At 44.5% G+C, this 15,437-nt stretch overlaps 1 protein-coding gene across 1 annotated transcript in view; it reads left to right on the plus strand.

The window, feature by feature from the left end:
* The window catches only part of LOC138968465 (CD109 antigen-like), a 149,014-nt gene that overhangs the window by 16,554 nt on the left and 117,023 nt on the right, over positions 1-15,437 (plus strand). Inside the window, exons 15-16 of the mRNA XM_070341038.1 lie at positions 1,348-1,569; positions 2,139-2,279. Coding sequence (XP_070197139.1) covers positions 1,348-1,569; positions 2,139-2,279 — 363 coding nt within the window. The remainder of the gene's footprint in view (positions 1-1,347; positions 1,570-2,138; positions 2,280-15,437) is intronic.

Genomic DNA, 15,437 nt, shown 5'->3' on the forward strand with positions numbered 1-15,437 from the left:
TGTAACTTCAGCAGGACCGACGACGCACTGCAGATTATCCCAGCCCGCTACACGTTGCATGAAAGGAAAACAGGACAAGTACTCGTCATAATCCCTATCGCAGCATGAATAATTTGCAGTGCGTCGTCTGTGCCGCTGAAACTGCGCAGGTATATTCTGCCCATAACACTTTGTGATGACGTGTAGTGTAATATGATGAGTCTGTTTTGATCGGAATATTCCATATATTCAACAAAAACAACAACAACAAAAACAACAACAACAGAAACAACAACAACAACAACAAAAAACAAAACAACAAAACAACAACAACAACACACACGCACGTACAGTACTCAAGCAGTGCATTAGTGCTTGCACTTAGCTGACGATTACAGTCTGAAAATGTTACCTACGATACGCACGAGAACGTATATTTAGTGCGTCCCCGGACCCCTTCTTTTAATGTTTAGTGCGTCCCGGGACCCCCTCAATACATTTCTAGTACGCTTTTTCGGCTTCTGGTGCGTATAGGGCGCAGGGACGCACAGTTTGGGGAGCCCTGAACAGGTTGCAAGGGACCATGGCCAAATCTGTTATCGTCAGACAGTTTGGGGAGCCCTGAACAGGTTGCAAGGGACCATGGCCAAATCTGTCATCGTCAGACAGTTTGGGGAGCCCTGAACAGATTTCAAGGGACCATGGCCAAATCTGTCATCGTCAGACAGTTTGGGGAGCCCTGAACAGGTTGCAAGGGACCATGGCCAAATCTGTTATCGTCAGACAGTTTGGGGAGCCCTGAACAGGTTGCAAGGGACCATGGCCAAATCTGTTATCGTCAGACAGTTTGGGGAGCCCTGAACAGATTTCAAGGGACCATGGCCAAATCTGTCATCGTCAGACAGTTTGGGGAGCCCTGAGCAGATTGCAAGGGACCATGGCAAAATCTGTCATCGTCAGACAGTTTTGGCTGACCAGTGCTGGGGGTCCTACCTTCAGTCGTTTTGTCATTTGTGTGTGCGCACCTGGCTTAACAACTTAACACGAATTATTGCACAAGATACATGCATGCGAAAGATAAACCAGTACAGACCGCACACTTCTTCATTCTTCTCATGCGTATCAGTCACTCTCACAGAATATCTGTTCACACCAAAATGTTTGCGATTCAGTCAACGTTAAGTGAAATATTATTGAGTAATCAATTGTTTTTTGGAGAAAAAAACATGTCAAAGTAAATATGACGAATGTTCACACAGAACATTGTTGAAAAGAATACAGAAAGTTGTAAGATCAAAAAGAAACCAGCAATCAAACTGCTGAACGGATTAGCTCCCTTGACCTTCTGTAAAATCTTTTTCTTTACAGATGGTGTCAAGAGGTCAACTCGTCCTCGCCACGCAGCCCACGCTCACCAACCAAGCTACATCCGGGGATGTGTACAGTGCAGAGTTTAGCGTGACCTTGACCTGGGAAATGACCCCTGTGACCGACGTGGTGGCGTATCAGCTGGTGACGAGTGGCGGCTTGTTGAAAGAGTTGGCTACAGACAGCATGCGCATCAACGTTCACGGCTTGGTACAAAACAAGGTGAATTGTGAACAAGTCTTTCCGCATTTGTCTTTGTTACGTATTAAGCTTTTGTCCTTTAGCTTTAGCGCCAGCAAACTGGCCATAATCTAGATTTGAAGACCTTTGAAAAAACCAGGATCTAAGAGATGCAGTGGCAAGCGGCGTTTAGGGATGACATAGACCATGCAGTTTTGTTGCACGATGCTGAACACGATTTAAAAACGCTGCAGCAGCAGATCAAAGACTACATCTATTTTGTTTTTATACCAGCTTTCCTAAATACATTCCACATGCTCTGCAACAGACGTGCTTATAATGTCTAAGACTAAGATCGATTGTTGCCTTCAATGAGGGCAGTCTCTATTTTTGCAAATCAAAGAGTGACCGAACGTTTCGATAATTAGCTCCGATGCTGGTTTATATTACTCAACAAACAGCTGGATACCTATTGCAGTCGACATTTTGAAACGAAATGGCCCAGCGTTGAAGCTTGGTTGAACTTTTCCGAGCGCAGTCGCGCAATATCCCTTTCTAAAGTTAGATGCAATTAATGAAAATAATTCCTCTTCGGTTCCATTATTATTCAGGTTGATGTGACGTCAGACAAGCAGCGCGTGGAACCGGGACAGGAAGTGACGCTGAACGTGCGAGCAAGGTCAGGGTCGACTGTAGGCTTGCTGGTGGAGGAAAACAATGGCGCCAGTGTCCAGACGGTCACCCCCCAATCGGTGAGCCGGCTTCTTTCTCACAGCAAATTTGCATGATGAAAGAACGTTTTGGTTTTGATATTCAAAACTACGGGAGCGTAATTGTAGTAAAGCACCGGTCGATTATTATTACACCTTTATCCTACATACGTGAGTGAGACCACTAATGAGATGACAATATCGTTCAAACCACACGTGTGTATATCATGTAAATGAGATCATGTTAAGGTGTTACGAGTGTGTTCAAGTTGCGGTTCTTGCTAATGTTTATACTCACTGAGTTACTTGCCTTGATTGCGACGGCGTATACACACGGTCCAGTGTGCATTCGACAGGGGGTGCCCAATATGTACTGCTAGAACTAAGATACTTCTTGATTTCAGTAAATAGTTTCATTACATGTCAACTAGTTTGTTTTTAAATGATTTTTTAGAGATCGCCAAATGGTATTGTGTGAATAACATCATTCGGTCGATTGTACGCACGGCGCCGTGCTTCTAGTAGCTCTCAGTCCATTCCTTCTTTCCGGTATGGAAACAGACGTGTTTTTGGCGAAAGAATCGGCGTTTTCAACTCGCCATATCTTCATATTCATTCGGACTAGAACAACGAAATATGACTTTCTTGTAAAAATTATCACGAGCCTTGCGACTCTGGTAGTCATTTTGTTACGCGAAACGGCCTTTGGCAGGTACGACAGTTTTAGTCACCCAAGTAAATAGATCTAAAACGCACGTGGACGAGTTTGTCAGTGGCGTATTTGAAGTCTGTGAATGTTGTGATTACAAATCATTTCGGGGCACCCCTCAGTCTATACGTAAAGACAAACAAATTGCATGGAACGAAAGTTGAGAGGCTGGACTGTAAGTTCTTGTTTTGACTTCTACAAATCTCGCGGGTCTTTTATGCAAAACAGACTCAAAATTGCATTTTTCACGCAAGTGTAGATGACGAGACTATCGAAGGACACTTACCCAAAGATATAATAGACAGATACTGTCTATTTATATCTATGACTTACCCTAGCCCATATGTTAGAATAAAGAACATGCTTTGCTCTTTTAAAGGACGTACCCAGTCAGCACACAATATCGGTCCGATATCGGATTTGACCGGATATCTCGGACAAAGATATCCGATATCTGCCCGATATCGGTCCGATATCTCGGACCAAGATATCTGATATCTGCCCGATATCGGTCCGATATCGGATTCCAAGTTTGCTCATCAGTCATTAACGTTAAATTAATGTTAACTTTTTACGTTAATTAAACGTTAATTAAAACAAAACCATAATATAACGTTAAATTAAAGTTAATTTTACGTTTACGGCTAATGTCAGTTTTACCAAATAAAAAGCATAATATAATGGTTAGATTAACGTTATTTAAACATGTGTTTTTTTACGTTGAGTGCGAAAATAAAAAGAACCAAAATAAAACTACCCAGCCAGCACCCCGATATTGGCCCGATATCGGGTCGATATCGGATCCCGATATCGAACCGATATCGGATCCCGATATCGAACCAATATCGGATCCCGATTTGTCGATATCGGGTCAATATCGGATTACGACATTGGGCCAACATTGGACCGATATCGGTCCGATATAGAGAATCGATATCGGCCTCATATCGGATCCCGATATCGGACCGATATCAAATCCCGATATCAGATTGCAAATCAGGTCGATATTGGGTCGATATCGGATTAAGACATTGGGCCAATATTGGACCGATATCGGTCCGATATAGAGAATCGATATCGGCCTCATATCGGATCCCGATATCGGACCGATATCAAATCCCGATATCAGATTGCAAATCGGGTCGATATCGGGTCGATATCGGATTACGACATTGGGCCAATATTGGACCGATATCGGTCCGATATTGAGAATCGATATTGGCCTAATATCGGATCCCGATATCGGACCGATATCAGATCCCGATATCGGACCAATATCGGACCGATATCGGTCCAATGTCGTAATCCGATATCGGACCGATATCGACCCGATTTGCAATCCGATATCGGTCCGATATCGGGATCCGATATCAACCCGATATCGTATCCGATATCGGTCCGATATCGGGATCCGATATTAGGCCAATATCGATTCTCAATATCGGACCGATATCGGTCCAATATTGGCCCAATGTCGTAATCCGATATCGACCCGATATCGACCCGATTTGCAATCTGATATCGGGATTTGATATTGGTCCGATATCGGGATCCGATATGAGGCCGATATCGATTCTTTATATCGGACCTATATCGGACCGATATCGGTCCAATATTGGCCCAATGTCTTGAGGGTGAGGACCTATGCGTTTGGCTTCATAGTATCTTCACACGAGTAACTTTGTTAACAGTTCATTATTCGGACACAGATTAATAATAAGTCAGTTATAGAATGTTCGTGTAGAACAGACACTTAGCCACAAAAAAACACCTGGTTTTGAAATAAATTATTACCTCGATTCCGTTCAAAGGAGCTTTCCCCAAACACCTTTTTAACAATATCCAATTGATCTATGAGGTATGGGTCCATGCGACGCCGAGGCCCCCTATGAGGTACAGAGGATGCCTGTTTGCGGTCAGGGGGAAAATTGAGAAGGGGGGGGGGGGGGAGGACCGGTACAGGAACCCCCAACCTTTGTACACATTGCTAACAGGAACCTGTGCACAAAATGTGTAATGAATCTCACGACAGATAATTTTTTCGGGGCGGGGGGGGGGGGGGGGGGGGTGCATTCTTATGATCAGCCTAAGGCGCTTCGCGTCCTCGATTTAGATTTTTGAATTCTAAGTAAACCCTTTTACAAAGTAACTGATTCACCCAGGTGTGTGTGTATGTCTGTGTGTCTGTGTGCTTGTCTGTGTGTTTGTGTGAGTGTAGTGCGATTCAGAGACAACTACTGGACAGATCTTCATGAAACTCCGTCTCCAGTTGGAAATGTCCTCCCTGTTGTGGATGGTAGGAGCGGGGTTTTGGTCAGGGAGGACATTTCCAACTGGAGACGGAGTTTGACCAGGTAACGTGATGCATTATAACTGAAATACACAATTAGTAGTGTCCCAAAATGCAAGTGTGTTCGTATCATCAGCTGATAAAAAGAGTGTCCGTAGCTTTTGGGTACGCGTCGCAGTGTTAGCAGTGTACGACCTCCCACAGTCCAATGGTACGGATGCCGCGAATCGTTGTTACCCAGCCAGCAAGACATTAGCGGCCGATAATCGGCCGAACACCCTTCAAAAAGTCGGGCCGGTGACGTCAAAACATACGACGCGGGTGTTGGCCCAACTAACTTTTGCAAAGAGGCAACGAGGCGGCCGATAGGCGGCCGAAAACCTGCACTATGGCGGCACGCATCCGGTCCGATGTTAATCGGCCCGATGACTTGTTTGACCTGCGGTCCGACACCTTATGCCGACATCGGGAAGATATCGATTTCAGCGGGAAGACATCGGGACGATGTCGGCATAAGGTGTCGGGCCGCAGGTCCAACAAGCCATCGGGCCGATTAACATCGGACCGGATGCGTGCCGCCATAGTACAGGTGTTCGGCCGCCTGTCGGCCGCCTCGTTGCCTCTTTGCAAAAGTTAGTCGGGCCAACACCCGCGTCGTATCTTTTGACGTCACCTGCCCGACTTTTTGAAGGGTGTTCGGCCGACTATCGGCCGCTAATGTCTTGCTGGCTGGGTGCAGCTACAGATACAGCAGTATGTACCACCACCCCCCCCCCCCCCCCCTCAAGTGTAACAGTGCAAAATTCACTTACAGCTACAGCTACAGCAGTATAACCCCCCCTCCCCCCAGTGTTACAGTGGAAAACAAACCTACAGATACAGCAGTGTGTACAACCCCCCCCCCCCCCAGTGTAACAGTGCAAAACACATCACCAGCTACAGATACAGCAGTATGTAGAACCCCCCGCCCCTACCGCCCTCACTGTAACAGTACAAAACACACCTACAGCTACAGATACAGCCGTATACACCCCCCCCCCCCTCAGTATTACAGTATAAAACACACCTACAGCAACAGATTCAGCAGTATATACAACCCCACAAGTGTAACAATGCAAAAATTACTTACAGCTACAGCTACAGCAGTATGTACACCTCCCCTCCCCCTTAGTAACAGTGCAAAACACACCTATATCTACAGATACAGCAGTATGTACAACCCCCAACCCCCCCACCACTGTAACAGTACAAAACTCATTTACAGCTACAGATTCAGAATTATGTACATCCCCCTCCCCCCGCTGCCACCACTGTAACAGTACAAAAACATACCTACAGCTTCAGATACAGCAGTATGTACAACACTCAACCGCCTTCCCCCGTGTAGAGTGCAAAACACACCTAGACCTACAGATACAGCAGTATGTACAACCCCCCCCCCCCCCCCCCCCCCTGTGTGCAAAACACAGCTACATATACAGCAGTATGTTCAACCCCCCCCCCTCCCCGCCTACTGTAACAGTACATAACACACCTACAGCTACAGATACATCAGTATGTACAAACCGCCCCCCCCCCCAAGTGTAACAGTACAAAACACGCCTACAGATACAGATAGATCAGTATGTACACCCCCCCCCCCCCCCCAAGTGTTACAATGCAATACCTACAGCTACAGATACATCAGTATGTACACCCCACCCCCCAAGTGTAACAGTGCAAACCACACTTACAGCTACAGATTCAGCAGTATGTACTCCACCCCCCCCCCCCCCCCCCCGTGTAACAGTGCAAAAATCACTAACAGCTACAGCAGTATACCCCCCCTCCCCGTACAGCTACAGCAGTATAAACAAGAAGGGCAAAGCCCATACGACTCACATGCTTGATCTTGACCTTTACTAAATAACTAAACCTAGCAATGACATCATACACTAAGAACTGCTTTACACATTTTTCCTACCAAAATACATGTGACCTTGACCCAAGGTCAAGGTCATCCAAGGTCATGCAACACAAAGCTGTTAATTCAAGACATAGGAAGTACAATGGTGCTTATTGGCTCTTTCTACCATGAGATATGGTCACTTTTAGTGGTTCACTACCTTATTTTGGTCACATTTCATAAGGGTCAAAGTGACCTTGACCTTGATCATATGTGACCAAATGTGTCTCATGATGAAAGCATAACATGTGCCCCACATAATTTTTAAGTTTGAAACAGTTATCTTCCATAGTTCAGGGTCAAGGTCACTTCAAAATATGTATACAATCCAACTTTGAAGAGCTCCTGTGACCTTGACCTTGAAGCAAGGTAAACCAAACTGGTATCAAAAGATGGGGCTTACTTTGCCCTATATATCATATATAGGTGAGGTATTCAATCTCAAAAACTTCAGAGAAAATGGGAAAAATGTGAAAAATAGCTGTTTTTTAGACAACATTTATGGCCCCTGCGACCTTGACCTTGAAGCAAGGTCAAGATGCTATGTATGTTTTTTGGGGCCTTGTCATCATACACCATCTTGCCAAATTTGGTACTGATAGACTGAATAGTGTCCAAGAAATATCCAACGTTAAAGTTTTCCGGACGTCCGGACGGACGGACGGACGACTCGGGTGAGTACATAGACTCACTTTTGCTTCGCATGTGAGTCAAAAATCACTAACAGCTACAGCAGTATGTACCCCCCCTCCCCGTACAGCTACAGCAGTATATCATGCAGCTACAGATACAGCAGTATGTACCACCCCCCCCCCCCCCCCCCCAAGTGTAACAGTGCAAAATTCACTTACAGCTACAGCAGTACAACCCCCCCTCCCCCCAGTGTTACAGTGGAAAACAAACCTACAGATACAGCAGTGTGTACACCCCTCCCCCAATCCAAGTGTAACAGTGTAAAAAACACCTACAGCTACCGCAGTATGTACACTGCTTGTACTAAAACGATACAACTGTAACAGCACAAATCGCACCTACTGCTACAGATACAGCAGTGTGTTCAACTCCCCCTCCCCCCCCCCCCCCCCCAGTGTAACAGTGCAAAACACACCTACAGCTACAGATTATGAGATACAGCAGTATGTACAACCCCCCCCGCCCCCACTGTAACAGTACAAAACTCATTTACAGCTACAGATTCAGAATTATGTACACCCCCCTCCCCCCGCTGCCACCACTGTAACAGTACAAAACTTCCCTACAGCAGTATGTACAACACTCCACCGCCTTCCCCCGTGTAGAGTGCAAAACACACTTAGAGCTACAGATACAGCAGTATGTTCAACCCCCCCCCCCCCCCCTGTGTGCAAAACACACCTACAGCTACATATACAGCAGTATGTTCAACCCCCCCTCCCCCCCTACTGTAACAGTACATAACACACCTACAGCTACAGATACATCAGTATGTACAACCCCCCCCCCCAAGTGTAACAGTACAAAACACGCCTACAGCTACAGATTCAGCAGTATGTACACCCCCCCCCCCCTCCCCAGTGTTACTGTGCAAAACACACCTACAGCTACAGATTCAGCAGTATGTACACCCCCCCCCCCCCCCCCAAGTGTGCATCAGTGCAAAACACACCACCAGCTACAGATAGATCAGTATGTACAACCCCCCCCCCCCCCAAGTGTTACAATGCAATACACACACCTACAGCTAAAGATACATCAGTATACATACACCCCACCCCCCAAGTGTAACAGTGCAAACCACACTTACAGCTACAGATTCAGCAGTATCATGAGTATGTACTCCACCCCCCCCCCCCCCCCCCCACTGTAACAGGACAAAACACACCTTCATCTACATGTATATATACAGATACAGCAGTATGTACTCTCCCCCCCCCCCCCCCCACTGTATAACAGCAAAACTAACATTAAAGCAAAAAAAAAACAAAATCACTTACTCGCTGGATCCGTCGGTTGTCCTCGAGTTGACGTTAACGCTTGAACACACCTGTAGGTTTCCATCCGTCCTTGACCTTGGCTACACAATTTTAACTTGTCAACTATCACCGCCACCACGTGGCACTGGGACCAGCACTCAGATTGAGATCCCGAGGCGACATTCGTCTCGGATAACATATCATCAATGTGCTGTCCAACTTTCGCAAGAATGTCTCTTCTTTCGATATTAACTTGAACTAAGAAAACAAATAAACTTCGCTCACGCGGGAAAGTTGCAGCCGGCCATGTTCACACTCAATCTTGTTTACCGTAAGGAAAGCTATTAGAGTATTTCAAGTATATATGATGGCGTAATTTTAAAATGTAAAACTCATGGTTTGAGCTCATGCTGTATTTGATTGCAAATATACAAACAAAACTTACAATTAATTATCCTACTCCTATGTGAAAAAGTCAACAAATATGAATAATTTAGTTTCGCATTTGCAGGGTCATGTCACGCCGTTCCCGACGCTTGAACAGGGGACGTAACAAATGTTAAAATAATGATAATAAATTCAAGTTGTTATCTCCCGTAACTCTGCATATTTTTATCGACAGCAACATTGCGTCGGGCCGATGTCGGGGTTTATTACGTACATTTGCCGAGTTTTACACACAGTCAAAACGATATCGGCGCGACAACGGACGTCGACACACGACATTTGACGACGTCACCCGACTGAAATCGTCAGTCGGCCGACGAAAGCTTGCTAGCTGGGTACAGCCACTGACTGTTTTATGTACGGAAGCCGAGGCCCCCTATGTTGTTGTTAAATAATTATATTGCCAAAAATTATGACATTTTCCGATAATTGGACGAGTTTCAATACACATTGGCTAAGCACCTGTGTGCTCAATGGAAATGTCGCTTGTTTTTATCAAAACTAAATTTCAATGGTTATTCGTGCAAACCATCACACAAACATGCGTGCCTCTCTGTGCCTTTGTGAGTATGCGTGTTGCTGCTTTCATAGTTCAGGATAGATTACAAGTTAGCTGTGTTAGCGTGCAAGCGTTTAGAAAATTGACCCCCCCCCCCCCATACACACACACACACATCCCCCCTCCCCCCCGGCCCCCTACCTGTCAAATTCCCTTAGCATCTATGAACCATTCCGTTCCCTCAGATCATCACCAGAAACAAAATCCTCCGCATCCCAAAGATCAGGACGAAAACATTAGCGGAACACTTTAGATATACCGACTTTATGGAATGCGCTTCAAAATCATAGAGAGAGAGAGAGAGAGAAAGAGAGAGAGAGAGAGAGAGAGAGAGAGAGAGAGAGAGAGAGAGAGAGAGAGAGAGAGAGAGAGAGAGAGAGAGATGATGATGATGGAACTTTATTTTTCAAGGATAGAGGTTTAAGGCGACGCCTTTTCTTACAACCGGTCCTTACTTCTAATACAAATGTCTAATAAATGATAAACAAGTAAAGCAACATGACAAATAAACAAAGTAAACGAACGAATCAGCAAACAATCGACAAGTAAGCAAACAAGCAAATAAACATAAACAACAACATGACCAAGTAAGCAACATACAAATCGAAAGCGAAACATGCAACATGTTAATTGAGGTTACACATGTAAAGTGATCGACGGTAAAATTCACACGATACCAACGTTTACACTAATGCTAATAATGATTATATGGTGTAAATGATGATGATGAAGATGTTGTTGATGATGATGATGATGATGATGATGATGATGATGATGATGATGATGATGATGATGATGGTGATCAAGTGATGATGATGATGATGATGATGATGATGATGATGATGATGATGATGATGATGATGATGATGATGATGATAATAATGATAATGATGATGATGATGTTGATGATGATGATGGAAAATCGCAACATAAATTCCACATAATACATATAATAAAGAACATATTTGTGTAATTCATAAAGCTTTGCCAATTGTTGACAGCTACGTGCACGTGTTAAGACTAGTATAGCCATCTAGGTAGACATAACATGATTATGCAGAGCTTGTTTAAAACTCTTTAGTGAGGTCAATGATCTTATTACAGACGGAATGGAGTTCCACACCATAGCGCCAGAGAAGGCTTGACTAGTTTTGAACAAATCAATCCTGGGTATTGGTGGTAGAAAATTGATAGACCCGTACCTTTCGGTGACTCTGTGAAATAGGTCCTGAATATAGATGGGCACTTCGCCATGATATACTTTGTACATCATTACAGTCTTATTAAACTGTAACTGTTTAACTAGCGGCAGGTAGTTTACAGAGAGAGAGAGAGAGAGAGAGAGAGAGAGAGAGAGAGAGAGAGAGAGAGAGAGAGAGAGAGAGAGAGAGAGAGAGAGAGAGAGAGAGAGAGAGAGAGAGAGAGAGAGAGAGAGCATGTAAATAGTCAGAAATGTAGTTATTGACTTAACTTATTCTTATCGCTATGAGGGGTTAGTTACCGGGACGGTTGGCCTAGTGGTAAGGCGTCCGCCCCGTGATCGGGAGGTCGTGGGTTTTAAGACTTTAAAATTGGCAGTCTAGTGGCTGCTCCGCCTGGCGTCTGGCATTATGGGGTTAGTGCTAGGACTGGTTGGTCCGGTGTCAGAATAATGTGACTGGGTGAGACATGAAGCCTGTGCTGCGACTTCTGTCTTATGTGTGGCGCACGTTATGTCAAAGCAGCACCGCCCTGACATGGCCCTTCGTGGTCGGCTGGGCGTTAAGCAAACAATCAAACACAAAAAAGGGGTTAGTTTGCTTGTGTGTGTGTGTGTGTGTGTGTGTGTGTGTGTGTGTGTGTGTGTGTGTGTGTGTGTGTGTGTGTGTGAGAGGTTATTGGAATTGTAAATCGCTTGGAGCTGTAAATCTGGACTAGCGTTATAAATAAGGTGGGGTTTTTTTTTTCATTGTTAGGTGGATTTTATCGTTTTAGTACAAGCAGTGGCTAGAATAGACTCACTCAATGTGTGTGTGCGCTTGAAAGCGCGCGCGCGTGTTTGTGTGTGTCAATGTGTGTGTCAATGTGTGTGTGTGTGTGTGTGTGTGTGTGTGTGACAGTGTGTGTGTGTGTGTGTGTGTGTGTGTGTGTGTGATTAAAAGTTGACGAGAGCGGGCGGGGGAGGGGGGTGAAGGGGGGGGGGGGGAGGTTGGTGGGTTGCCGGGACACTAAGGACACTAAGTGTTTGTAGTGCGATTCAGAAAAAAACCTACGGGACAGATCTTTATGAAACTTTGCAAACAGGTTTTCTGACCCCCACCCCTTCACCCGGATTCAAACACTTGGGTCAGTGTTCTACCAACCGTAGACCATTTATCCTGGACCGCCAACTAGCTCTCTCTCCGCTCTATCTTTCTATTACGAGGTAGCGCCTCTCGTGGCCTTTCAGAAATCAGGGGGGCGTCATATCCGGTGTCGATTGTAAACATGGACGCTATTATCGAAGTTGCCGGGGTAAGTTCTGAAAATGCTAAAATAAACTCAGCAAAAGTGCAAAATGTTTTGAGTTTTGGAAAATCCAGTTCATTGTCACCTCCCATTGTCACAAATAACTGGAGCGTGCTTTCTTTCCACTGTCTTCGAACCGCTGGCCTTTTAAACCGGACGTGACGCGCCCCTGAAAGTCGAGAGAGAGCTGGGGTCGTAACCTCGAAGGGTCACGTGACGAGTTGGCGGTCCAGGCTATTTGGTCTATGAACCAACTGACCTGCTGGGCTCACAAATGATTTGTTTCTTAATTTTTGTCAGCCAAGTAATGGGGGTGGGGTTGGGGCGGGAAACATTTTTGAGTAAGAAAAAAGGAAACACTTTTTTTTTTAAGGGTATTGTATACAGTGAACTTTGCTGTGTTCAAATTTGGTTCTGATTTGAGATGACATTTTTGTGTTATAACGTTGTTACCACTAAATGAAAACAGTCTCGTTTTCTTCTCGTTCTCGATTTACACTCTTGATTTATAAATACTGACACTCCTCTTACAAACTCTTTGATCCATCCTGGTGTGTGTGTGTGTGTGTGTGTGTGTTTGTGCGCTTGTGATCAGTGTGGGGAGGGGGTGTGGTGGATTGGGGGAGGGGGGGGGGGTTGGTTGGGGGTATCGGTGCACTAAGGGCACTAAGTGGTTGGGTGTATGTGTTTGTATTGCGATTCAGAGAAAACTACTATACAGATTTTTATGAAACTTTGCACACTTCTCCCTACAAACTGACCTACTTGACTCCTAAATGAATTTTTTCATCATTTTTGTCAGTCAAGATATGGGGGTGGGGGTGGTGCGGGGATAATTGTGGTGTAAGCAATAAGGAAACACCCTATGGTTTTCTTAGGTATAGTAACGGTATATTGTGAACTAAGCTGTGTTCAAATTTGGTTATGATCTGTCGAGCAAATTTTGTGTTATAACGTTTTTACCACTAAATGAGTGATAATTGTATGTGTACGCCCTCGACAATCCTCGATGATTTTCGGCATGCACAGTGATAAGTAGTGTATTATGATAAAGTGATACTCTCCATTCTTTTATGTTGTGTATGTTTTACTTATCTTTTCTAAAGATAAAAATATCAGTTAGGATAACGTTACGAATCACAGTGTTTTCTGTAAGGTCATATTTGCCCCCACCCCCGAAAAAAAATTCTTATTAGAAAGTGAATAAGGAAACAACGTTTTCTCTGGCTGCATCTTTGGACATTTAGCTCAGAGAAACATGTGCTCAAAATGTGTAATGGATCTCACGAGCGATTTTTTTTCTGGGGGTGAGGAGGGGTGGGGGTTGAGGGGGGGGGGGGGGAGGGGGGCGCTTAGCGACCTCGATTTACACTCTTGAATTCTAAGAACACCCCCCTTACAAACTAACTGATCCACCCTGGTGTGTATATATATATATATTTAATTTTTTTCAATAACGTTTTTACTAGTAAATGAGTGATAGTTTTATGTGTACGCCCTCGAGAAACCTCGATCATTTTCTGAAAATGCACGTTGATAAGGGCCGTATTATGATAAAGTGATACTCTTCATTCATTTATCTACACAAAGGAATGTTTCATTTATCATTTGTAGAGCTAAATATGTGACCCTCCACCACGAAATGAGTCGCATGTCACCTCGCGCGGTTCTGCGCTAGGCTTAATATAAGTCCGGGGAGTGTCTGGTAACAGTGTGAGGGTCACCGTAGTCACAGGCTTATAACTCAAACAGTTTTCGCTCTTTTCTAAAACGGGTTTCACCACTGGATAGAGCATACAAAACACTTTAGGAAAATGTAAAAATATGAAAATCATGCACAGGTGACAAGCGACTCATTTCGTGGTGGAGGGTCACATATGTCAGTTAGGATCACGTTAAAAATCGCAGTGTTTTTCGCAAAATCGTACTTGACAACCCCCAGTAAAAAAAATCTTAAAAAAAAGGTTAATAAGGCAACCACCTTTTTTCTTTGCACAGATGTGTCCATATTGCTTAGAGGAACCTGTGCACAAAATGTGTAATGTATCTGTCGAGCGATTTGAACACACAAGTAACCCCTTAAACTAGTTTGGCAGGGACCTGCTTTTCAACTGCTAAGAGTAGTTACGCAACAGTAAGGATAATGGAATACAAATAATCCACCGGCGCTTTGGATACACTCTTCTGTGTTCAAAACTTACTAATAACAAGACCGCTGAAGCGTGATTAACCATTCAGTCAAGCGAATGCATGCTGAAACACGTCCTCTTACACACACACACACACACACACACACACACACACACACACACACACACCACCAGCCTCGTCCCGATTCCCAGTCTAAACTGAGCAAAAAAAGTATTGCACCCATTTTCGTACCCCAACTGAAACATTCATTCCCGTGTTATTTCATTCAAACTTTATATGTATGTATTGTATGGGGAGATTTATATAGCGTTTGACGTTCTCTAAGCGCTTTACATATTAATTTCTGCCGTGTGAGATGGAATTTTTTACACAATATATCACGCATTCACATCGGCCAGCAAACCTCAAGCCTATTAGGGCGAGCATTCACCTTTCACGGCCTTTATTCCAAGTCACACGGGTATTTGGTGGACATTTTTAGCTATGCCTATACAATTTTGCCAGGAAAGACCCTTTTGTCAATCGTGGGATCTTTAACGTGCACACCCCAATGTAGTGTACACGAAGGGACCTCGGTTTTTCGTCTCATCCGAAAGACTAGCACTTGAACCCACCACCTAGGTTAGGAAAGGGGGGAGAAAATTGCTAACGCCCTGACCC

The sequence above is a fragment of the Littorina saxatilis genome, linkage group LG6 (genome assembly GCF_037325665.1).
Source record: "Littorina saxatilis isolate snail1 linkage group LG6, US_GU_Lsax_2.0, whole genome shotgun sequence".
Lineage (NCBI taxonomy): Eukaryota > Metazoa > Mollusca > Gastropoda > Littorinimorpha > Littorinidae > Littorina > Littorina saxatilis.